The sequence below is a fragment of the Harpia harpyja genome, chromosome 14 (assembly GCF_026419915.1).
Source record: "Harpia harpyja isolate bHarHar1 chromosome 14, bHarHar1 primary haplotype, whole genome shotgun sequence".
In the NCBI taxonomy this organism is placed as follows: Eukaryota; Metazoa; Chordata; class Aves; order Accipitriformes; family Accipitridae; genus Harpia; species Harpia harpyja.
Genome location: NC_068953.1, coordinates 3,141,660 through 3,167,658, shown reverse-complemented (window position 1 = coordinate 3,167,658; position 25,999 = coordinate 3,141,660). Strand labels below are relative to the sequence as shown.

The following is a 25,999-nucleotide window of genomic DNA, read 5'->3' as shown; positions in this document are numbered from 1 at the left end:
TCCCCTCCTGCTGTGTGGTAGAAAAGAGATTGCCTGGTTAAAGAAACGAGGGTTTGCGTGTAAGAGCGGAGAGGGTCCCCTCTCACCAGCAGCATCTCCAGAGGCACAAACCACAAAACGCTGATTAAAAAAACCCGAAAGGAATGGATTGTATAAGCTGTCATTATATCAGGAGGCTCACGGCTTGAGTTCTTTACCGCTGCTGATATCCCCAGGGGACTAAATAAAACTCTTCCCTTTCACCGAATTCCCATTTCCCGGAGCTGAGTGTATGAACAGGTGACCGAAATGTTCGGTGATTTCACTTACCCATTTCCCAGGGGTGAGGAGTAGAAACGGAGCTGTTGTGCAACCAGGAGGGAAATAATCATGATCTCTCTAAATATGTGTCCTCCAACTGCCAAAATATGTTTTGAAGCTGAGTGGGGAACGTACACAAGCAGCGATTGCAACACAGCCACTGCTGCGATTATATAAAGAGATTTGGACTTCATATTTTCTGTGAGAGTTTTAACCTTTGCAAATGAGCTGGGCACAGGGATAATGTGTGCCCCAGTTGTCAGGAGGAAAATCATAGAATCACAGAATCGTTTGGGTTGGAAGGGACCTTTAAAGGTCACCCAGTCCAACCCCCCTGCCATGAGCAGGGACATCTCCAGCTCGATCGGGTTGCTCAGAGCCCCGTCCAACCTGACCTGGAATGTTTCCAGGGATGGGACATCTACCACCTCTCTGGGCAACCTGGGCCAGCGTTTCACCACCCTCACCGTAAAAAATTTCTTCCTTATACCTAGTCTAAATCTACCCTCTTTTAGTTTAAAACCATTACCCCTTGTCCTATTGCAACAAGCCCTGCTAAAATGTTGGTCCCCATCTTTCTTCTAGGCCCCCTTTGAGTACTGAAAGGCTGCAATAAGGTCTCCCTGGAGCCTTCTCTTCTCCAGGCTGAACAACCCAGGCTGTTTTCCAGAGGCAGAAGTGACAACCCCTCGCCCCAGCGTGGAGGGAGGGCAGGGATGAGCGTGCTTGCCGAGACAGGCTGCGGGAGATAGTAACCATGAGGGACCACAACCGCCTGGCCAGCAGACCCGGGCCCTCTGCAGCCCCCTCCATCCCCGGGGGAAGGAGTTTGAGCTGCTCAGCTGTTCCTGACGGTCCGCAGCAATGATGACATATGAGGGTGTAACCACGGTTTCCATAGAGACATTTATTGGAAGGGTATAAAAATAGAGTGCAAATTTCAATAAGATGTATTTAAACACGTTGTAGGCAAATAGTCCCACACATTGGTGGGAGAAGAGCCCAGAGGGTTGGTAGCGTGTCCAGATTCCCTGATGCACCCAGATCCACCGAGCAAAGCAGAGCCTCCATCCCCAGAGATGAGTTATGACCCTTCTTTCCACAAACCTTTCTGTCCCTCTGCTGCACGCTGCTCTGCTTGACAAGAGCTCTCGCCAGTGCAGGTACTATTTCATCAACCAGCCATTGGAAATGCAACTTGGGGTAGGGCTCAGTGGAGACACCTGCAGAGTCCAGGTGAAATGTCTTCTGCATTGGAGAGGAGCCCTCAGCCGATGCTCTCTGGAAAGGCAGAGCCTGTTCCTCCTCTTCGTGGTACGCTGATAATGGTAGTAAATATGTGCAGTATCACATCAGTTAGGTTAATACTGAGTAATGTGTAAATGAGCATCTTAGATCTTTAACAGTCCTCCTGCTGAAGTTGTTTCCATTCGAAGGTCCCATCCAAAGTCAGATCAAAATTATCCTTTTCCTGCTCTCGGGAGAGTTCCAAAAACACCTGAAATGGGCAAGGTAAAACTCTGATTATTTCTCTGACTTTCATTAGACACTGTGATGCTCCTTTACAGGAGGTGCAGCTCTGCAACCCCTATAAGAGATATGTCAAGTAGCTTCATGTGGGGAGCATATACGCAGTAGCTGAGAGTCCTACTACTGTGCTCTCTGGTATAACCTGCTGCCCATAGGTATATCCATAGGTTTTACCCACCAATGGATTGACATAAACATTCCTCATCTTTGCCACCAGCCTTGTACAAGCAGCAATAACCTGCTGCTTCAGGAGCAACCATAGGGGCTGGACATGGGCATCTACCAAGGGCATCCATCCCTTAGATGTGCTGTGTGCCTGTCTCGGGTAAATGGAGTCAGGCAACAACACTTCACCTAGGCTTGTTCCCACCGTGCTAAACCCCAGCATTGAAAAAAACCGAACCATTTTTCACCACTTTCCCCGTAGAGGACCCCTTGTCCACCACCCCCAGGCAGTTTTTTGGTGGAGCAGCCTTCTGCCACTGCACTGGCCCAGCTCTTGCTGTGGCTTTTGCTCCTGCTTATGCCTTTAGAGAACATCTAGCCTTGAAATCACCTGCCTGAGCCAAAGTATTCAAAGAGAAGCTGTACTCCTCGAGGCTGAAGTTTCGTTTGGCTGTGGAGAAATGGAAAGAGAACCCAAAATTAGCGGTCTGTGTTCCACCTTTTGAAAAAGTCAACTTGTTTTGCTCTTACCTTCCTCTAGCTTGGAGAAAGACTGAGACAGGGGCAGTGCATCTTCCATTGGGACCTTGTAGACTAGCAAAGAGGGGAACCTTGAAGAAAAAGGAGAAAAGGCGATTCTTGCTCTGTATTGAGGTTTTGGGATCAAAACTTTTTGTCATGCTATGAGCTGGATGTATGGATGTTTTGCTGCAGGGATCACAGCAGGATTGGATGTGGTGACATTATCAGATCAGATCCCCATACAGGGACTCTGAGCTGTTCATCCTTCTCCAGCTGAGATCCTGTGTCTGGCCATCACACCGGGCACATTTTTAGGGATGAGGGAGTGCTGGAACCACTGTTCATCCCATATTTTATAGTTACCGCTCCTGACGGGCTGCACTTGGGAAGATTTTCAAAATCTCAGCATGGAGAAGATCAGCGCGCTCTGGATCCTTGACCTTAATTTCCAGTAGATAGCCTCTGCCAAACTTGTTCTTCAGGTACTGAATGGAGCCAATGCAACTGCAGGGGAGGGAAGAAAAAAAAAAAAAAAAAAAAAGAGATGTCAGTGTGAAACCATTGGTGCCCCACCATCTGCTCCTTCCCAAACTGTACTGCTGGTGAAATCACAGGGAGCACTTCATAAAGCCCATGGTGATGGGCTCAGGTAGGTAAGGCTGGAGGAGAAGCCCCTGTCGCTGCACGGACCACTTCCCAGCTCAGCCACTTGCCGGCCGTGCTGTTGCCCACCGTAGCTGCCCGGACACCATGATGGCCACGCGGTCGCACACCGCCTCCGCCTCCTCCATGTAGTGCGTCGTCAGGATGGCTCCCGTCTCCTTGGTTTTCAAGGCGGCACGAATCATTTTCCTGAGGACCAGAGGGAGGGGGAAAAAAAAAAAGCTAACACTCCCTAGGAATATCAGACACTTTTTCTTATCCCTTTGTCCCTCCAAATGCCTCTCCCCTAAAACAAGTGTAAAAACTTTACATACAGTAACTTTAGACCGATGTGCACACGGTAATACTTTGAAATAATGACAAAAATGACAACATATATGACTGTCCTAAAGTTTGCAATAAGGATGAAGGTTAAATGGTTTTTCTCTCTCCTTGCTCATGCTTTAGCTAGAGAGAACCAGAAAAACGGAGTTTCCAATAAAACCATTGGCACGTGATGAGCAGCACTAACTGCAGATGGAGTAAAAAAACTCTTTACCTAACCGTAGTCATCTACTCCTGGCTTCCAACCCCTTTACCACCATGGTGGCACAGTGCCCGAGGTCCTACTCACCAGACACGGCGCTGCCCGTTGGGGTCCATGCCAGTTGACGGCTCATCCAGGAGCAGGACCGTGGGATCGCCCAGCACGCACACTGCAAAGCACAGCTACGACAGGGAAAGGGGTTTGAGTCAAATCTTTTGCAGTCCCTGGCAGTCTGCCCACAAAGAGCTGCGGACAGCATTGCTTCGTTTATGGGAATCAAGGTTCTGATTCATAGGAAATGTGGTTTTGGAAAAGGTTAATTTCCATCACCCCACCATGGGAGACAACATGATGCTCTCCTGGGTAGCTCAGAGCACAAGTAAGTCCCTCCGCTCATGGAAGGGATTATTGATCTGTGCTATGAGCATTGCAGTGCTCATTATAGGTAAAACAAAACACACCTTTCTGGTTATCCCAGCAGATAATTTTCTGGGGTTTTTTTTTAAATAATCTTGAAGCTGCAGAGCATTCACTATTCTGTGGGGAGAGGGAACAAGCAAAAAAAGAACATTTTTGTTACTCCCAACTCAATACTCTCCCCAAGGATTCCCCAAATGATAAGAAAAAGGAACTTTCTTCCCCTTGCTCTTGACTCCTGCTTGTTTTCATTAAACATTCATTGTGTTATTAAAATGTAAGTGAATATTTGAAGCAGAGTGTACTGAATAAGCCGCAAGCTCTTTTCTAAACCCATCATTAGTGTCAACAGTATTATAAATCCATTCCACCTTGCCAGTGTCAGCTGAGCAGGCAGTACTTAAGCACCCTTTCTCGTAGAGCCAAACTATAACATTGGAGATTTTAGAAATGCTTCCTAAAGATAACATACTTAAAAGGACACTAGTGGTAAATTTATCCCCACTAAATGCACTTAGGCAAATTGGAGATTTTCTTAGCCCACTCATTTAATCACAGCATTTAGCACAAAATCACTTTTGCAACTCCATTTCCTGAATTTCCTTCAAGGTTGCCTCCGGCTCACAGTGAATTTTGACTTTCTGGTCCCCCGCCCCATGCCCTAGGACTAGGAGATAAAACATCGACCAATCCCTGGAAAAACCCTCCATCCATACCGGTTGACAGCAGCAGCCGTATCCTCCTCGCGCACCCCTTTTACGGCTGCGTAGACCCGCAGGTGCTCGTGGACGGTGAGGTCCGGCCAGAGCGGGTCGTCCTGCGGGCAGTACCCCAGGAAGGCGGGCGCGTGGTCCTGGAGGTGGGAGGTTGCTCCATCTCCCCTCTTCATCAGCACCTGCGCAACCAGGGTGATTGTTTTGCTCTCACACTGCCTTGCCCAGATACAAGGGTACGGTTCAGAGGAAGACTACGGGCTTCGTTGGGATTTAAGCGAGGAAACCCAAAGAGCAAAGGAGTGATTTTGTAACCCCCATTTACATGGTTTCTAAATATAAACGTGGCTAAGTAGGGTAGATGCAACTGTTTGTCAAAGTTAGAAGTAGCTCACGATATTTTTTATTAACACATTATTTAATTTAATAGCACAATGAATTCAGTTAAAACCCTGATCACTAATAATGCTTTGAAAAAATTACAGCTTAGCCTAGGTGCAAGGTTTGCACTTGCACTTTTATCACGGATCTATCCCTTTTCTCCAAATGCCTCCTACCTGCCCAGCAGTCAGTGTCGTCTCTCCAGTAATCATTTTGATAGCTGTGCTTTTACCAGCTCCGTTGGGCCCCAGAAGTCCTAGTACTTCTCCTGGAATCAGTGCACACAATTTCTTAGTAATACTCCCCATTCAACAAATATATCAGGCACAGTCCCACAAAAAAAAAAAAAAATAAAAGAGAGCTGGCTAATATCAAAGGCCATATAAAAGTGAACAGTGTATATATGTGTATATGTGTGTGTATATATATATATATATATATGTTCTGAGAGCCCATAATGTTTCAATTCTAACTGATGCTGCAAGTCTGAGCATTGCTCCCAGGTCTCTCAGGCCACTGCTGAAGTGGATCCTGGAAAGCGGAGGCGACGTTATTTTAGGTAATGGAGAGTCAAAGGTAACTAATAGGATGCATCCACTTCATGTTGTTCATTAACACATCAACCACAGACCGAACATGCCTTAACCACAGAGCAAATAGATTTGACCTTTATGTCCTTGCTCAGATAACTGAGAATCTGCAGAGAATTAACTCTCTGGGTATGACTCGGGGTCCAAAACAGGTCTAGGAGAACAGTTCCAGCTCTTACCTTTTTTAACACAGAAGGAAACATTTTTGGTGGCCATTTTCTTCTTCTTCTTAAAAACGGAACCAGCCTGCTTTATTTTATATTCTTTGCACAGATTGCTGACAATAATGACTGATTTCTGAAAGCAAGGAGGAAGAAGAAAGGTTAGTCTGTTATACTGGATAGCATTAATCCTTCAGTAATATTTTTCCATTAAAAAAGGCAGAAAGCCTTCTAAAGATCTTTGAATTTGTTTTATAGTGCACTGAGAATATGAGGCGCAACCGGACACTTTATTGTCCCCATTCCTCTTAACAGCTTTCTTCTCTATCCTGATGGCACCCACACTGTACATTTTGGAGTTTGATTTTCCCAGTGAGAATAATACAGCCAGAGCACTGACCTGCACTTATGGATACTTGGTGGTTTGTTCTTTACCAGTGGGCTTCATAGTGGTATAAAATAAAGTGAGAAGGACAACACGTAGTCATACCTCTTCCTGACTCGGAGCTGCTATGGCATTTCTCACTGCTGCTCTTTCAGCTTTAACATCTTCATCTTCCTCTTCAAGCTCTTTGGGGTGCTGGTGGCTGCTTTCTCTTCTTGGGGAAATCCTACAAACCCACCAGGTTGATCTTAGCATTGTGTTCTTTACCCTTGTTCTCCACCAATGTATTTTTGGATAGACCAAGAGTGAATGTCCCTCTGGTTCAATGTTTCTTGTGGGTTTTTTTAATTTTTTTTTTTAATTATTTTATATTTATAATCTTTTTGTGTTGTACAAAGAACCAAGCTGGTACATCCACACAGCACAGGCAACACTCTGTGGAGGTACTAACAAGCTTGAGAGCTGTTTTGTGTTATCATAGCCCTGTAGTATTTAAGGGGCTATTTTAGTTGTAAAAAATCACTAGTATTAAAAAAAGAATATTTAAAAATAGGGACACAAAGGCAATGATATCTGATCAAAATGTTGTCTTCAAGGAAAAGCAATGTGGTAGGAGTTTAGATCTCACGTGCCTGTGGTGCGTGTGTGTTTATACAAACCTAAATATTGGGTCCTTTCTCAGAACTGCTCTTCCGTATTTTATCTCCAAATATCGAAGAAGAAAAATGAAACCCACAGAATGGATATAAGGCTGAAATAAAAGAGGTTGCCACATTAACAGCCTTGCCTTCCATCCTACTACAGCTGAAACTGAGAAGATGGTGGCAGTGTTGTAAAATACGTGGGGGAAAAACACAGTATACAAAAATAAAGGCCATTAACTTCTAAACTCAGGGTAATCCTGAAGGCTGTGAACTCTACTATCACTTACCAATACCGCAGAAAGTACCAATGGTATAAGAAAAATACAATTCATAAAATAACAGGGCAGCATTAAGTGATCTGGTCTTATTTTATTTTCCCTTCCCCGTTTCAAAGGAGCAAGGTTATTTTTGTGCAGGGGGGTAATCTGTCATCCAGACCCACTGAGATCCTCCTTCTGCATGAAATGAACTCAGGGTTCGTGCCTGCTTCCTCATAAGTGAGGATGGGGTTTAGGAGACACACATTCCTAAATAAAAGCAATCATCTTAAATATTTTCTTACTGCAAAGACAGCTATTAGTACATCATTCTTTGGAGTCACACCAAATATCTCAGCGTCTTCTATAAAAATCTGTAAGAATAAAAAAAAAAAATACACAATGAAGACCTGTAATTCTTTAGTATAATGCTGGCTAATTTTGGAAGGGTTAAAAGCAAACAACAAATACTTAGAAAATGTCCAAAAGCTTCTGATTTACCCAAAATATTCACCATACAGATGAACAAATACGAATGTTTGACTTTGGGCATCACGGTCCTATACCAGAAAATGTCACGACACCCAGTACATGTATCAGACTCTCCTCCTGGGGGTAACGGCCTATCACAGGAAAACATCTGGTCTCCTCTCCTTTGGGGTCCCAGTGGAGAAGAGGTGGAGGTGAGTGGGACAGGACAGAGGAGGAATCTCTTCTATTTGGACTTCACTCCTAAGTAATTTATGGCTCATAAACGGTCTTGCACATAGCTGGAGGGTTTTGTTAAATTCTTAGCTAACTTTCCATGACCACCCTCAGCTGACATGGAGTAAAGCACCCTGTGAGTATTCTTAATTCTCACTTGGTTTCCATGCAAAGTCAAATGCGTAACTTCAATTTTTCTCTTAAGATTGTTCAAGCCAAGCTGCTCAACTCTGCATGGAAAGAATTAAGAGTGCTTACCTAATCTGCAGTCACAGATCAACTGCATGAGAAGTAGCCCCTAGCCATAATGAACAGCTGGAAAAATTAGATTTGATCTGAAACAGTCATCTAACGATGCACTCTGGCCATTTGGAAAATCCTACCCATAAGAGGAAACTAAGGAGCCTTCCCAGAATGCAGCGTGTGGTTACCACCAGGACTTTGCTCACAAGGACACATAGCTGTGTTTTATGGCGGGGTGCCTCTCCTCGCCCAGCACCGCCGCTTACCTGCTGGCAGTTGATCATTACACCCAGCAGTGGGTACACGGGAATCAAGAGAGATACAACGTAGAGGGACACTCTAGTATCGATTGAGAAATCCATGACTCTGCTGATGACATAAGAAACAAAGCATACCTAAAAATAAAACAAGAAGGTAACTTAGCTGAGGGGAAGGGTTACGCTCCTCACTGGTCCTAAACATTGTGTGGGTCTACCTTTTCAATTCCCTGTTGACTTTCTAAAAACGGACAAGAAATATAACGATGAGGAACAGTGAGGGTTCAGGAGGTCCTCAGCTGTCTCTGCCTGAGGGTAGGCTGCTGGTTTGGGTCAGTGGGGGAAACTTCTTCCCAGGCACAGGGCTGCCTCGGGCAGAAGAACGACACATGGGATCCTGTCCTGTTCTTTCCCATCCTGGTTCGTGCCAAGTAACCCATCCCCTTCCAGGCCAGGCTTGGGGTATCTGCGTCTAACTTGATGGCTCATGTCTCAACACCTTACATCCCTTGGACGTGAGGTGTCAAACAGAGGGATAAATAACTTCTTTGCCTCCATTCCTGCACCAGCTCAGGGTAGATCCAAGCATTTCCTTGTGCCACAGCAGGATTGTGGGAACAGAACATGGTGACATGAATTTAATATAGAATTGGCTGCTATAAAACACATGCCCATATTTATGTTCTACATCTATGCTTGGTGTTTTGACCTCTAGTTCATCCTTAAGATCTCAAAACGCATTTCTGTAAACCCTACAGCATGTATCTAGCCCTGTGCTTACCACTATCAGGATAAAAGACCAAAAATCACAGCTCCATCCTTTACGAAAGACGAAGGAGATCAAGTAGATGAAGAGAACAATAGAAATTCCATAGCCAAAAGTACCCATGATCTACAGAAAAAAAAGAGCTTTCATTGGAGAAAATGGAGTGATCTAAACAATAAGAAACCTATATACGATCATACATCAAGATCAGAGCATTCAGATATTACCACAGTTTTACTACTAAGTGTAAAGGAGTATATTAAGGCAAGATTTATTGCCTATTATTTCCAGCTGGGGAAACCCAAATGATAGGTGAAACAAGGTCAGGAAGCATCTGGGGACCCAGAGGTGTGCCAGCACCATCTGCACCCATGGGTGTCTCAGCTACCCCTACACATGCTCAAAATATTACCCCAATCCCTCCCTAGTGAACCAGTGATGACCAGAATGGGATGTACCAGCAAGAAGAGACTGTCAATGTTCCTGGAAAACTTGTTGCTCATTGCAAACTGAAGCCCGAACATCGAGAAGAGAAGGAACCAGCACAGCGGGATGTCCACCAGTGCCTGGCCGCACCAGTATGCCGAGGGAAAGAGCCCCGAGATCCGTAGCTGGGCACGAGCTCCCACCTGGGAATGCACAATGCAAAGGGCAGTTTATTGTTGGTGCCTGGTTGGCCAACTGCACCCACGGGAATGGCTCCAGGAGATAAAAAGCTAACAAAAAGCTGTTACCGTTGCAATACTGGGGTAAAATTCCACCTCTTTTTGTCTTTTAGCATTTTGTGCTGGCTGCAAAGCTGCTTATGGCAATACAGAGAAAAATGCCTCAAGCTGCCCATCATATTCAAATGTCCTTGTGGCGATGTAGTTGTAATCCCTTCTGCCCACCCCAAACCTGCTCCCTTTCAAGGAATTTACCTTGTAATCCTGCATGTAGCCCATTGCAAAGTGAGGAGGAAAACCAGGGAATAACAGCAGCATATAAACAAGGTAAAAAGAAACAAAATAATCCCAGAATCGTGGCTCATCTATCTGAAAACAGAAGAACAAAGCATTTGTAGAACATCTGCAATGTAATGGCTAGATGCCACAATTCATCTTACTGCATTTCTCATAAAGTACAGGGCAGTATGACCAGAAAGTGGAATTTGAAACCAAATATTGGCAGGAGAAAGGTTTGCCCCAAACCATAGCCTTGCAAAGCGCTTACCACTGGTGGGGAGAGATGGGTGGTGCAGGTCCCACTCCTCCATCCCAGACTTGTGGTGAGCTATCTTTTTTGTCAGTTGATGGGCCACAGCTTGAATTACTTGACATAGAGAATAAGGAACCTCCTGAAGAAAGCCTCCCAGCCACCCTCTCCGTTCAGCAGCCCTCGCGACCCACAAGGGAAAAATGAGCTTCAGTTTTCCTGAAGTCAAACATGATGGTTCCAGAGCCACCACCAAGGAAGGTGGGTTTACAGGTACAGAAAGCCCCACCCGGCTTCCCATTAAAATCTGACGACTTACTGAGACCTTAAGCAAATTTAAGAACTATTTTCTGACACCTTCTGGCTGCCAGGCTCTGACACTTACAGAGAAAAATGGATGACTCCAGATCCGAATGTGCACGGTGGAATTGAGGGCTCTCAGCAGAGCGTTGCTAATGACATTCACAAGCACTGGGAAGCAGTTGACAGCCTCCACGTGGCATAACACAGTAAACCTGTAGCTCTTCAAAGAGCAAGAAAACAAGATGAAAACTCTTGGCTTTTCTCATCTGCAGGGAAGCAGTAGAAAAGGAGCATACCAGGAGAATCCAGGCCTGAAAGAATTTTGCTTATGCCTTGTTTGCTAAAAAACAAACTAGGAGGTGTTGAAGTCTGTATAGCTGTGCTACAAAAATATAAAGTTTGAGGAGGAGCATGAGGGAGATAATGTCTTCTCTAGCTTGTAGTTTATTGGTTAAAACACTTTCAAATCTTTGTACCTGTGGACTTTATTCAATAGGAACATCCCACAGGTAGAGCTGATGGAGGCATCTCGCTTAATTATTCAATTGTTGGGAAGAAACGGGAGGAGGAGACCAAAAATCCTCACCTGACCTTTGCGAGACACTTTTATAGCCCCATTGTGTTTTAGCTCCTCTGTGATATTTTCCTCGCTCGTTATCTCCACTGTGAGATCTTGACTCTCGAGCATGTGGATGAAGTCTTCAATGCCTGTGCCTGGTGTGAAAGCCAAAAGCAGAGGAATCATAATACTAAATAACATGAAAGTCTCTGATTTTTTTTTTTTTTTAATCCATGGTCACCAAACAAAAACAGAGAAAGTCTAATAACTGTGGACATCAGACAGCACATATGTGGTGGACCATGGCACATATTTTTTGTGAAGTTAATGGATTTCAGTCTTACTGACTGAATTTTTGCATTGTCATTTTTTTTTTTTTCTGCCTTTGCTGAGTTGCTACAGAATGTATTCTCCTTCGTGATGGTCTGATGAAGCCAACAGTATCATACTCTCGCCAAATAACATAAAATAGCGTCCACTCATAGGAATGTTGAACGTAACGCTCTGGAAGTAGACCATTAATTTGACTCAGCATTAGTGAGCCCTTAGTTGAGTATGGTGCCTGGCTTGAGAATCCCACCCTCTGAAAATGCAGAAATTGTTTGGACAGAGGACTGGATTTGGGGCAGGGAAAGAACTGGGTCCCTTCTAATCTCATCTGCTATGACATCCCTTTTCATGTCATTGCATCAGGATCTCACCAGCTGCTGAAGCCAAAGTGGGCTTCATTCACAACCCTTTAAAAATGACCATGCCTATGCTCTTCTGCCACAAAAACCTTCACCACCCCTTAGATCCCCGACATCCTACAACCATCTGATCTTTCACTTATTTTCCTTTGCAACAGGAAGAAACCCCAGAATAGGAAAAGATGAGGAAAGGCTCCTTCCCCTCACCCGTGTTGTTGTGGACCAGGAGGCTGGTTGTCTCCGAGCGAGCTCTCTTCCCCAGGGGCAAGAAGTACCGTGCAGACGAGAGCTCCCAAGCACTCACACTCTGCCAGGCAGCAACCAGGGACAGTTGCAAAACCAGAGGAAGCAGAAAAACCACATAGAGCAGCAAACTACATTAAGAAAGACATGAATAAACACTATGAAAACAGATATTCAGCAGAACATATTGGGAATGGTATGCTATATTCAGGTTACCCAATGCTCTTCCTGTTAAAAATTTTTGGCAATTTTATTTTCAGAAGTCTCAAACCTTGATCATTCGCAAAGGCCCTCAAAATTTAGCGGGGAGAGGACCTCAGATCTGGAGTGCTCAACTTTTTAGGGCCATGAAATGCCTTTCAGACTTCCTTAAGACATAAGTTTTTCATAAATCGGCATCTCCCTTCTGTTTCTTGAGCCCCACCAGGAAATGCCAGCTTGAAGACCAATGGGGCCAAATGAGTTCAGACACCAGCAACATGAGAGAAGTTTAAAAAAATTAAAGTGGAAGTCTGAAAGTAGTATTTTTCCCTCCTCTCTCTGTACACGCTAGTTTATTTTAAAAATTCCCCCTCCATCTGAAATAAAAGTGTTTCTAAATGATTCTTTTCTTCAGAAAGAAAATGGGTTTCCCTTGCATAAATCACTCAGTATAGAAATGAAAATGCACAAAGTGGGGATTTTGTATTACTGGCGCTGGAAAGGAAGGAGGTTTCCCCTCCTCTGAGTTCAGATTACCAAGATCTGATATCAATTAATCCAAACGCTCTTTGAAACAGAGCTGTGAAATTTGTCCCCCCCCGCTGCGACTGTGTCCAGTTCCAGTTCCGCAAGAGAGAAATCACTTTGGTACTTACATTGACCGCAGGTTTTTCACCGAACTCTTGAGCTTTAAGAAGTGCACCCATGCCATGGCAGAGACCTGCTGCCTCCAGAGAGCCAAGCCACCGACTGCTGCCTTCCCGGTGTCCGAGAGCAGCAGGGAGCCCGGCTCCGTCTCATCGGGGCATCGCGGTCCTGCTTCTGCCCACTCCTCCCCAAGGACGTGCTCATCTGCAGAGAGTTTTCCACGTGCACATTTATGTCTAAGACCAGCTTCTATGTTGTAATGTGTGAAAAATTAAGAGCCACCTAGTAATCAACTGTTGGAGGCATGCCCAGGGGTTATTGCAAAGTAGCCGTTCTCTTCGGCTGCGGGTTGTATATTTGCAGCCACGATTGTACCTTCTCGATCCACTGTGGTTTCTTCCTCCAGCCTCAGGAAGACATCCTCCAGGGTTGTCATGCTAACTCCGTAATTGATAATTCCCTGGTCAGAGCAGCTGTCGAGGCCACTGAACAGATCTGCAGGACAGAGATCATACAAGTGCGTTCAAGGTTTCAAAGATGAGCACGTATCTCCAGACCAGGCTTTGGTTCAGCTGAGCCAACCTGACTGGAGCATCTCCAGTGACAGGGAAAACAATAAAGCAGCGAGCTGCCAGGATACAAAGGGTCTGGGGGAACACAGAACTGCCAGATCCATAGCTCCTTGAAGATGTTTTTCTACTTAGCACCAGCATTTCAGACTATGTGTCCTCTGAGGCAGCGGGGCTGTTGGACTGTCACAATGAATGTGATGGACGTGGTGAGTGAGGGTCTGCCTGGTGCCATTGCAGGTATGGAGCGGTACTGGTTGTATGGAGTTTTCTCTTGTCACTATCTTCTCTTTTAACAGAAAGACAAATAAACTCTCGGCAACACACATAGCCCGGTTTAGCCTGCTAGGTTTTTCATTACAAACAGCAGAAAAGCATTTGTTGTACATTTTGATCTTAAATGTATGGATGCTAAAATTATGGAGGGAAAAACAAAATGCAACAGTTCTAAAGTCCTTCTGTGACTCCTGTAGAAAATCTCCCTCTTCATTTCTCTTTCCTCACATTTGTGATTATTTTTGTCTCTATGGACAATTCTCAATTATTTTAATATACTTTACCTGGGAATTTATTCACGTTTTCTAAAGGCAGTTTATATCTCAGCTCATATTGACTGTGTCCTGAGAATATGACATTGGGGATGTACTGTTTAACCAGAGATGTCACGTTCTCTAAGTCACAAGACTCACTGACATGAATCCTGTTCAGTTGAAAAAAAACAGATGCTTAGTTTTGAAAAAAAAAAACAAAAAACCCACAACCAAACAACCCCAAACCCAAACAAACAACAACCACCATTGTATTTGCTAGGATGCACAAAAAGAAAACTCCAGCATACTTTATTCTTTCCTTACTCTGGAGTAAAGTGCTGCTTCAGTAAATTTAACTGAATATTAATCCAGTTAATTTTCTTGTTTTGATGACGTGTGCTCTACGGTTTCCCCCTTACAGTCATTCTGGTGGTTCCTTGTACATGCATGTTCCCAGATACCAGTTGTTGGAGCTGAAGTGGATACCTTAAATGATAGCCAATCCCCCATTTTTTCTTCAAGAACAGAGAAGAACCAACACATTTCAGCCTCCCGTGTGAGATAAAAGCCTTGCGGTCTAAAGAAAGAAAAAGCCAAAGGAACTTGTACTGTAAAGCGGTCGTTCACAATTTTTTTGCAGCTGAACCTCACATGGGCTTTCTGCTCTAGGGTTATTCTCCAGAGATGCTACAGACCGAGCCTGTGCTTACCTGCAAGGATATCAGCCTCGTCCATGAACTGGGTACTGAACAGGATCACCCGTCCAGCCCTGTGCTCCTTGAGGAGGCTCCACACGTGGTGCCTGGAAAGAGGATCCAACCCAGCCGTTGGCTCATCCAGGAACAAAACCTGCAAAAGGATGAAACCAGACGTTCCTCATTGCTGGAGCAATTGCATGGCCTGTGGGTTTGGTGTTCCCCTGAAAGCCTCGGGTCCTGAAGGCAAGAGACCCAGGCCACCTTTTATGCAAGGGCAGGTGTTCCGGGAGCTGTGCAGAGGTCAGGGCACTATCTATCTGCTTTAAAACTAGACTAGCAAGATGGGTTATGAATTTAACAAAATGAAATTATTAAATTTATTAATTTTAATAACTAGGAGTGCTTTAAAGACGTCTGACATGCACAAACTTTTAGTGAAGTAGATGCATAAGGCTTTAGTTATGTTGGACCTGCATATTCCCTATATTACAGAGCCATGCCTGCTGCTTTACCTGGGGGTTTCCAAGCATGGCTATTCCAATGGATAACTTCCTTTTTTGCCCACCGCTCAGTTTCTCAGCTTGAGTGTCTTGAATGTTACTGATATCCAGCAGTTCCAAAATGTTTTGCACCTAGAGCAACACAAAGGTGTCCATTCTCAGCACCAGTTGTCCCTCCATCCTTTATGAGCCATGGAGGAGATCTGGCTGGGGCTGAAGGCAGAGTTTCTAAGAGCTTTACCGAGGTCTACCACCAGCAGCAGGAGCAGCCACTACAGGGACTGCTACATCCCCTCACCTCCTTGGGCTGAGCAAAGGAATCGCTGTGGCTGCATCAAGCCCACAAGCTTGCCTACTAACCTGGTAGAAGCTCGACACCAACTTCGATTTTCAGAAGACACAGCCAGGTGGGACCCTTTGAGCTTCCCAGTGCAAAAGGAGCCTTTACTGAAATGCAGGGCTTGCCTACAGCCTCACGTTGCTGCACAGGGATGTGTTACAGGGGAACACGCACTTACCTCTCGCTCTACCTCTTTGGACTTGATGCCTTTGATTTCTGCAAAAGTTTTCAAGTTTTCTTTCACCGTTAAGACTTCAAACTGTATGTTGGTTTGTGGGCAAATGCCAATCATCTCTCTAATCTCTTCCCTATCTCCTATCTCAGAGAGTTTGTAGTTGTATACGGTTGCAGAGCCTGTTTACAGGAATAAACACGATGAGGTGGAACAAACTGGTCTTTAAAGCTTTTGAATCAAGCCCACCCCGTCCCACTGTTTGCGGTCCTACCTTCAGAAGGCAAAGTGAGTCCACTGAGCACGTTTAACAGTGTCGTCTTTCCAGCCCCACTGTGGCCAAGTAAGGCAGTGATCTGACCCTCATAAATATTTAAAGACAAACCTAGAATGAAAACAACATCAAGTTCGGGAAGAAATGAGGTTTGACTTGCCTCTACTCATTGTTGAAGGCAAGGCAAGCCAAGTCAAGAAGTATAAGAACTAAGTAGCAATAATTAGCCAAAAGTGCATTAAGGAATGTGGGGCAAAGTTCTGCAAACCTCTAACTAAAGACGTAAGAAGCTGCTCTGTATTTATCAGAAAAGACAGAAATACAACAACAGAAAAAAATCTTCTCTTTAGTCTTACTAAAGATGGAAAAATCAGTGAAAACTGAACAAAATAGTAATCAGTTGCATCAATTAACTTTTTACATGAATTTTCAAGCAATGTAAGTGTTTTATTTCTTTGACTGACAGAAATGTTTGCACAACTGTTTTTCCTTATCTTTAACAGGAATCAATATCACACGTTTCACACCTCTTAAAGCTTCTGTCTTCTTGTCCTTCTTTTTATATGCTTTTTTAATATTGTTGAGTCTAAAAGGAAGGTAAGGACAATATTATTTCAGGATTCATGTAAATACATTTCCCTGGTGCCTTTTTTCATTCTTATGGGCCTTAATTTAAAATGATAGAAATGGCATGAAAAGCAAGAGGTACTGGGAAGCAACCCTGAGATTCAGCAGGGTTTGGCATGCTCTGTACACAGGCGTGAACATCGCTACCTGGCACGCAATACCGGGGCACCAAGCCTTGCAAAGACAAGGTCAAGCCCATTGCAACAGATGGTTGTTTTACAATGGGCTGCCCTCCACATTCCCTTTGTTGTCCCTAATGGACAGTTAGTAAAGTCCACAGAAAAAAGAAAAAGGTTTTATTTTTTAATCTGAATTTATCCAAATTTTACCATTAGTGACCAGCCTGAATTATCTATTTATCCCACCTGCATTTTATCTCTAATTTTCCTCTGTGAAACGAAGAGTTTTACAAGAACTTCATGAACATGAAAACTGCCTGGCTAGGTCAAAACAAAGCTGATGGCAGAAGCAGTGGTCTGTGGGAGCATTAAACCCAAGCTACCCAACTCAAAAAGCATGAATAGCAACTCCTTCTCTCTTAACCTGATGGCATCCTTTCCCATAAATTCAGGGGGCACCGGCTCTACGTCATCACCGAGGAGCTCCTCGGGACTTGCTGCAGTTCTGGGCATCTCCCTGGTGGAGCCTCTCCTGCTCCGCACCCAGTACGAGGGCTTCAGGCAGAAAAAAGGGGGATCTGGGATGCCGTATTTGCCTGACAAGAAAGCAAAGAAGATGACCCGACATTAACCAAAGCCACGACCAAGACACCACCCTAGACTAAACATTGAGGAGGGCCTAATAAGTACTTGGCTGCCTCAAAATTGGTACTTTGTCCAGTTAAAAAAAAAGGTTTGGAGCTGGGGTAGATACGACAAGAAGGTTGGCTTCAGGGTTATTTCTAATGAATTCAGTATTTTACTTAATGAATTAAAATATTGTCCCACACATTATTACACTATTTTCTCATAAACAGTTCAACAGCAGTATAATTAGAAAGAAAAAACACTAAATACTTTGTTGTCTTTGATTCGGGAATTACCAGTGTGTGCCAGGGACAGAAAAGCCGCTCAGCGATATAATACCTTTTTTTTAGTTCAAAACCTATTTTGGTTGACTCAGAGAATGGAGCAGCCCATCATTTCCTTGAGGAGCTATTACATGCAATGCATATAAATCAAAAATATAAAAGAAGAAAGTATGATCATAAGCATAAATCATACCTACCTGGCAGAACTTTGTCAAAATACATAGCTAACAGCATGTACAAGACTGAGTCAAAGACCAGTATAATGTAAGTCGAAAATAAAAAGTATGATTCCTCCATAAGGTTAGAAAAACAGAAACCCATTCCGTATTTTTCTAAATGGAAAACCTGAAATAAAGGACAAAGAAGAATAATTTTCAGGCTGGAAATCTATGCCTATGCCATCAAACCATGGATGCAATTGACTTTGTTAACCCAGAAATCCTCTGCAGTACTGACCAATTTTTCTTCCTTTCTTTCTAGTGAGGAAGGGAGATAAGTTTACTCCGGGCAGACATCTTACGTTTTCATTCAGAATTTTCCAGAACAATCCAGAAGCAGAAGAAAAGATCAGAGTTTTATGGAAAATCATTCAAGAAACATGACATTGGCACCCTTGATGTGACAGAGTCATGACAATGATGGTATAGTTTTACATAGTGATTGATTTAACCATATGGTAAATTAGCAGTAAACTCAGTTTCTTTTTCTGCTGGTGCAGAAATCTCCTCTCCCAGGCAGATATTTTTATACATCGGGAAATCAAATATTAAATAACTGGAACTAGAAAGCATCACTCAGAGCTATGGAGATACAGCTGACTGAAAAGTGGGAAACTGCACAGAATTATCCAAAGCGGGGATGGAGGAAGGATGGCTGCAGCAGAAGACTAAAATTTTATTTTCACAGTTTCTGTTGCCAGGAAGAGTCGCTGCAGTGAGAGGGGAATGACTGGGCGGCGAAGAGCTGATGTCCTCGAGTCAACTCCTGTCTGCCTGGGGTCCAGCCCCGGCGGATAATGGTGCTATTGTGTGCGGCAATGGGCTCGCTGGGGCTTCCTTAGGTTCATGTGGACGCTACAGAAGTGAATTAACGGCAGATTATTTGTGACGAGGGCCGCGGTTTTCTTTGCAGTCATCTGCTTTTTAAATAGGGGAGTGGGATGGGGGCATTGGAGCCCCTCTTTGCTGCCCAACAGCAGCTCAGCTTCTATGGAGGTTTCAAAATAGGACGTGGATTTGAATGAGAAGTACCTGAAGATTTTACAGATATGGAAAAGCTGGTCTTCAGAAATAAAGGACTATGACTTCCTATGCCTTTCTCTATCAGTAAAGTACAGCAGGGTCTTTTATTGCCACTGTCTGTGACAAAATGTATTCTGTCCCCAAAGAGAGGGCCCAGGACAGCAAGCTGCTGGGAAGGTTCAGCTGCAGAGATGATGCCCCATACCTTTGCAATGCCAGCATTAAATGCAAAAGGACAGAAGAGCCCGAGAAACCACTTCAATGGTTCTGGAAGATTTTCTATCAGCAATGCAAGGCTCAGGCATCCGAAGAGAAAGGTGATGAGGAACCCCATGGAGCTGACAAGTTTGGAGGTCCTTAAGAGGGAGCAGAGCATGAAAACCAGGTGGACCTGTAAGAACAGAAATTTCCTTCAATCACTGAAGGAAATAAATATCTTTAACAGTAGCACTTCCGTTTGCCAGGCAAACAGATCTCTGGTGAGCTGAGTCCCTGTAATAAAATACACTAAAGTCCTTCTTAGTAGGTTGGTCTGAGTTTCAAATCAGGTCTTTTGTAGCCAACTTACTGCCTGTCAGACCTTCGGGCTGCAATTCAAATCACTGCTGCTGAGTCAGAGAATCCACTCAGCTATTTCAATTAGTATGACCACGCAAAGGATACAGTCCTGAGCACTGTGCAAAAGGCTCTGGAGTAATGCTTAGGCTCATCGACATAGTAATAAATCATGTGGTGAGAAAATTTGGCTTTAAAACCTGACTTACACATGCTAGGCCATACAGGAAAAACAGCAGGAAGACCGCAGGGAAGCTGCTGAGGTAGAAAGCATCCCAGACCACGAGAGCTGTCAGCAGGCAGGAGAGGACCATCACGTAAAAAACATACAGCAGACTCCAGGAGAGCCTGAGGATGGAAAGGTGGCATTAAGCTTTCGTTTAATTAAGAACTGTTGTTACAACTTCATCTGCACGTCAGAACTGTTTTAAATTAAAATATGAATTATTTCCCAGGGTCAACTCATTCACATCCTAGGCAGAACAGATAGCGTGATCCATCCTAGGAGGAAATACCCAAGGAAGAAGAATACACCGCTGCCATGCTCAACCCTTCTGGTTTGTCTGTAGAGTACTGGAGAAAACTTATGAACTCACATTAACTGACTGCACAAGTGCCCAGGATTATACTGATTTTTGGCAAACATACTGTAATTAAAAAAGAACTCACCAAAACGCAATATCCTGCAGCCCCATTGTCTTCATCAATACTTTGAGCTTCTTCTTTTCTCTTACAACATTCATTGATAAGAAATACATGAACGGAGAGAAACACATCACGATAGTAATCATGAAATAACTGTACTCTAGTGTAATCGAGGAGATGACGCTCCGGGACCTCATACGGACACCAGCAATTGATTTCATTTCTTCCCAAACAGAATGATTTGCCACCACCTAAAGGAATTCAAGGTCAACATCTCAGTATTTAATTTATTTTCTGCAGGGAGAGGCAGTTACATAAGGAACCTTCTGATCCATCACCCCTAGATTTACTTTTTGATGCAGCTTTATAGAAAACATCAACAATTAATGCAATAAAGCCCTATGGGAAGGGCTCATCTGACTCAGTTGTGTGTCTGCACCTCAGCTAGACTCATTCCCTTGTCTATTGAGGGAGAGAAATCCTTCAGCTCTCCCAGCGGTGAGGATCCAGACACACAAATGACTTACGCTCCCCAAGGTCTTGTTCCTCTCCCCAGGTACGAAAGCAGCCTGGAGAGCTGGAGATGCACAGCCAGGTGGAATGACCTCTACCCTGGTCATACTTTGGAGGAACAATTTGGAAAGGAAGGACAAGAAATGACAGACATGCCTACTTTGAATCCAAGTCATCCAGCAGATACGCATACCACCCCAGCCTGCTGCAAGAATTGCCTTCTGCTTGGTATCTGAGAAATACTCTAAATCAAATAGTTGTATTACGCTTGGTTCCTAGCCTTTAAGAGAAATTTCCATTTTATAGAGAAACAAAAGTTAGTACAAATCTTAAAAATTAAATTGAAAGCGGTCATTTTTTCCAGGAACTGCCGATTGCATTCAAGTTCTCACTGTCACTGTCAATAACACTCAGGCGGCTCAGTATTTTAAAATATTTGGGTTTCTGCAGAATTTTCTGACAAGCCCGTCCCTCGCTATTGCCACAGAACAATTTGTCTTTCTTCTACCAAGTTTAAAATAAAAGGACACCTGCATCAATTCATAAATTTGATTTACCTCTATAATAGCAGCATCAATGCTGGACTGCAGGGACAGGAAGCCTCTGTACCAATACCTTGGGCTGTCACAGTACCGCGATGAGAAATTGTAGCAGTTATCTGCAAGGGTGAAAGGTTAAGGGCATCACAGGTAAGAGCAGTAGAACGCAATTCATTTTCACTACAGAAGCTGATGGTAAGCATGCATATGCACTAAGGGAAACTCTTCAAATAGACAGTGGCCCACTTACAAAAAAAAATATAAATTATTGAATCACTTAACATGTATGGATTATTCCAACAAAGCGATGGCTATCCATGCCAGGCAATCACCCACCCATAAAATTCTCATTTTATATTACCTATATATCCAAAGTTGTCATTTGGAATAGCCACCTTCCCAGTAGGAAACCTGAGGTGGTAGGAGAAGTTGTCCTTAAATACAACCCCTATAATTTCATTATTTGAAATCCAGGCTTCTTCCAGGGCTCTCTCATTATCCAGTGCCTCTAGTTTTATACCTGCAGTGTGTAAGAAAAATATCGCGATGAGTCTGGAAATGTGTGCACAGGCACTGGGTGTATATTCTGCTTTTTTAGCATTGCAGCTCCTCCATTCCAGTTCCCCTCCCTGGACAGGGTGGCACCTTTAAATACTTTATTCTTTACCAATTAAGAAGAAGCGTACCTCAAAAGGATGAACCAAGGTGTCTCAATAGTATTGGTCTACACAGTGAATATCAGGTAAGGCAGAGCTGTACAGCTCAGAAGCACACACTGGCCTCACTAGTAATTTAAATACTAGAGAAGAAATAATTGTGAGAATGGAGGATTTGGGAAGAATTTTCTCTACTGACCAAAAAATACTGGAGAACCACTAAAACACAATACACGTATAACAGGTTAAATAATGACAAAGCTAAATATTTGAAAAGCAAAACGTACCTATCATGACAGAGTTCAAGGCCACTTTATTCATTATCTGCCTTGTGGTCACAGTGATGGGTGTAAAAGCGATGGTGACCCCAGTGGCATCGTAGGCAGGATCATCTAACTGCCCGAGGTAGCTGTAAGGCACTTCGGGGTAGCGGATATTCATCATGAACGTGCACACTATGAACATCAGCGGCAGAAAGAACAGAGACAGCATCCACTCCTGGGTAAGGGGGAGAGCGGAGAAGAGGATTTAATAACAGAACAGTATAAGAGCATATTCTCTGTGGGATTAAAATATAAACAAGAGGCACTCAGTCACACTGGTTTCTTAGATGTCGACTAACTAACATGATCTTGGCATTGTGCATGTCATTTCTGTAAATTACTCTGCTCAGAGAGCCCATCTGTGCTCTCATATGTCACATAAAAGACAGGAATAATATCAGTTAAAAAAAGTAAAGTCTCATAAAGTGTTCATTACCAGTCAGGCTTTCCGAAAGTACTTTAACTTTTAATTTTACAAAAAGAAATTGGGGTATAGGGGCAGGCAGGGATTGGCCACTCTCTACAGTTAGCTACTCACTTTTTTTTCTTTTTTTTTTTTTTTTTTAGCTTACCTGAAAGCTCTGCATCTTCATCCTCCACTTGATAAGTACATTTTTCCACAAGAGAATTTTAGTTTGCTGGAATACACTCATATTTCTCTGAAGTGTCTTCATCTTTGAACCTACAAACATTATTATGTATATTATAATGTGCTATAGGCTTCACACCAAGAAGAGTTGAGCAACTCCTGGCTGTAGTGTCAGCTGAGCTCATACGGAAAGCAGCATCGGTTGAAGGCAACTTGGAGCTACGAGAGAACAAATTCTTGGAAGTGCATTTGGAAAGCTGTCATTTTCGGCAATATTAATGGAAAACAAGAGAGAAACAGGATAGCCACGAGCATGCAGTGGTGTGTTACTCCAAAAGATGTGGCATCATCCTTAAAAAGATGTGATCAAAGTAAAACAAGGATTTGTTGCCTGGATTAATGCAAGTGGTGGAAACTTGAAGAAGCTGTCTGTCAGAGTAAGTTTTGCAGATGAGATATACATCCATATTAACCATCAGTAAAATAATAACAAGTAACTTTAAAAGGACTAAGTACCCAAATGCAAAAGAGCTACACTCATGTAGCCAAACTGCTCTGCTGTCGCATATGTAGCTAAAATATGCTTTCATACAAAATCTTGATCTTCTGTAAGTGAAGTCTCAGGTAGAAATAGGAGAGCATTTATAGACCTAACCCTTTCAAACCTTCCTGTCATATGGAAGGAGGATTTACATTGTCCTGTTCCCTTTGGGAGATGATGCCTTCTGGTGCTGACAGGCAAGACGGAGTTTGTCTTCTTCCAAATATTTGTATTCAGCAGGACAGGCACGTCTTGGCTGTAAGGAGGCAGCAGGCACCAAAATGCTGGAAAATCAGCTGCAGCAAAGGGCTTCCCTGGCTACACGCTGCAGACACATGCACTGGCACGGCACGGCAGGAGGATGGGGCAGGGACATTGGCTCAGTGGCAGAAATCTGCTATGTTGCCATCAGTCTCCGAATAGATTTGTCTCTTACAGATGATCTCACTAAATCCAGGCGTATAAAAATTTGAATTTAGCATGTACTAATGATCTCCAGACTTCCTTGAGGAAACTGTGAAGTTAAACTTGCAATTGCTTGGTCACTTTTTCACCTAACAGAAGCAAGGCGTAAGACGGCGTGTATCACCCGTACGCATTTCCACAACTGAAACGGGATTTGCATCACAGCTAAAGCAGGTTTCCAGTTTGTCCTTCGTTTTATAGTCACATAGACTAACCTCAACAAGCTGACACGCCACTGGAGTTTCGGCTTCGCACCCAGGAGATCCTGGGTGGGATGGAGAGCCGGTGCACCAGGTACCCCTCAGGGATGTCCCATGTGCCCCCCCCCATCACCCCTCAATGCCGCCTGACCCCCAACCACGCTGCTGCAGAGTTTGGGCAGTTGGGGGAAATGTGGCAGAACTGATTTCATTGCTCCTTCAGTATTTCAGAGGGAATTTTTAAGAGCGTAAGATAGACAGAAGACTTTTTAAATTCAATCTTTAGCTTACACTGCATGTAGGGAAAGAAATCTGTTCCTCATATGTGCTGGATTACTTAAAATACTGAGCTGAGCTGAACGTACCACATCCTCTTAGCGCCAGGGAACACTGGAAATACACCTCTGCTGTAAACTGAGCTCCATTCTCTGTTATTTCACATCAAAGTAAGGTTAGAAAGACTCTTATCGCCTTCAAATAGTCACTAAGCTTAATCGCAAGCTTAACTCAAGCCTGTTAGAAAGATGCCCAGTGTCCCACCTACGCATTTGTATTCTCACCCTGTATTATTAACGATGTTATTAATTACTGGATGTTTTCATACCTTTTAAATAACAATTTTTATTTGCTTTAAGAAGAAAGTTTAAGCCTTACCTTAACAGGAAGGTTTGAAAGGAATCCAGAGATTGTCCTTCGCAGCGTGCCTGGAAAAGCAGAGATGCTGAGCCTCTCTGGGATGGACTTGCCGGTTGTCCCAGCAGCATTCAGTGCTCTTTTGTCCACGCGCTCTTTTTTTTTTAACTCAGGCACTTCTGCCAAAAGGCATTCCTCACACCATCACTTTGCTTTTCCCTGGCTTCCTCCCCGCTTCCTCCTTGGCAGCTCTTCAGATTTATTTATGTTATAAAAAGCAAACAGAGCATATTGCTGTTGAGTTGCTGGAGCAGATTCTCTGAAAAGTTACTTAGGAAATTCTTGAGTCTTGGCCAAGAGAAGAAAAATGAGCCCAACGACAAACCACACAAAAATCCTTTCTCTGGCAAACTCCGTTATGTTTCTCAGTGCAGCAAGAGAGGCTGAAGTCAACAGCAATATCACGGCACGCTGCCGCAGGCGGAGGAGCAAACGGTGACTCTCGCTTATCTCCGAATGGCAAAGGTTGTGTTTGCAAACTGTTTCAATGCCACCAGCCCCGGTGTAGGAAGAGCAGTGAAGCGCTGCCTCCCGGATTAAAAACCATATTGTAAACATTAAAATAAACTTCTCTTGACTAACTCTGTGCTTCTAAAGGGAATGGGTTTGATTTCATCCCCAGGCTGAGAGCGTGGCTGCGGAGCACGCCTGTCCCTCGGTCTCCCATCGCAGCATCCCCTGCCACAGCACGGCTGAGGGACCAGCGGTGGGAGGGAGCAGCAGCCACCAGCTGGGACAGAGGCTGGGCTTGCAAGCGTGGAGGAGCTGGATCTGCTTCCCTTTGCTCTGCCTAGCGGGGAAAAAAAAAAAACAAAGCCCACCCCTAAGATTTAAATAACGTTCAGATGTTTCAGAGCTAGGCAGACTCCAGAGGCGTAGCAAGTCAGGACTCAGAATGAAGTTAAGACCCGTGCCCAGCATATCTCCTAGGTGTACAAACCTTCTCCTCCCTTTTCAGTTCCTCCTTGCAAAGGGGGGGAAAAAACCCAAAACCCAAACAACTTAGGTGGAGAAGTGGATATGCCAGGTCGCAGTCAGTGAATCTCAAGCAAAGACACCTCCCTGCCCACCTTTTGGAGATCCATATGGAAAGCAGCTCTCTGGGGGTGTGCGGTGGCTGCTTTGGGGACTTGTCCTGGCAGGAGCAGCCCATCGCTGAGCCACGGCAGCCACCTGCTGGTACCTGCTTGCCCACCCCCCTTGCCTAGACACGCATCTGTGCCTGTGTAAAACCACC

The 25,999-nt window shown here is 44.1% G+C and overlaps 1 protein-coding gene across 1 annotated transcript; it reads right to left on the bottom strand.

The window, feature by feature from the left end:
• Window positions 1-1,187: 1,187 nt before the first annotated feature.
• Window positions 1,188-25,173, bottom strand: LOC128151189 (ATP-binding cassette sub-family A member 10-like). The gene is made up of 39 exons (XM_052808358.1): window positions 24,724-25,173; window positions 22,847-22,956; window positions 22,239-22,449; window positions 21,657-21,815; window positions 21,314-21,414; window positions 20,268-20,494; window positions 19,808-19,946; window positions 19,249-19,434; window positions 18,000-18,147; window positions 17,316-17,487; window positions 16,673-16,731; window positions 16,146-16,256; window positions 15,878-16,053; window positions 15,372-15,491; window positions 14,872-15,010; window positions 14,648-14,738; window positions 14,192-14,331; window positions 13,438-13,557; window positions 13,071-13,266; window positions 12,178-12,344; window positions 11,309-11,436; window positions 10,805-10,942; window positions 10,146-10,259; window positions 9,684-9,854; window positions 9,241-9,351; window positions 8,469-8,597; window positions 7,560-7,628; window positions 7,013-7,104; window positions 6,459-6,579; window positions 5,987-6,104; window positions 5,394-5,485; window positions 4,840-5,018; window positions 4,168-4,243; window positions 3,794-3,888; window positions 3,250-3,369; window positions 2,881-3,021; window positions 2,527-2,606; window positions 2,391-2,446; window positions 1,188-1,798 (listed from the first exon to the last, which is right to left on the bottom strand). Exons 2-39 carry the CDS (start codon window positions 22,946-22,948, stop codon window positions 1,700-1,702), a joined length of 4,893 nt encoding a protein of 1,630 aa, XP_052664318.1. The 5' UTR covers window positions 22,949-22,956; window positions 24,724-25,173; the 3' UTR covers window positions 1,188-1,699.
• Between the last annotated feature and the right edge of the window lie 826 nt (window positions 25,174-25,999).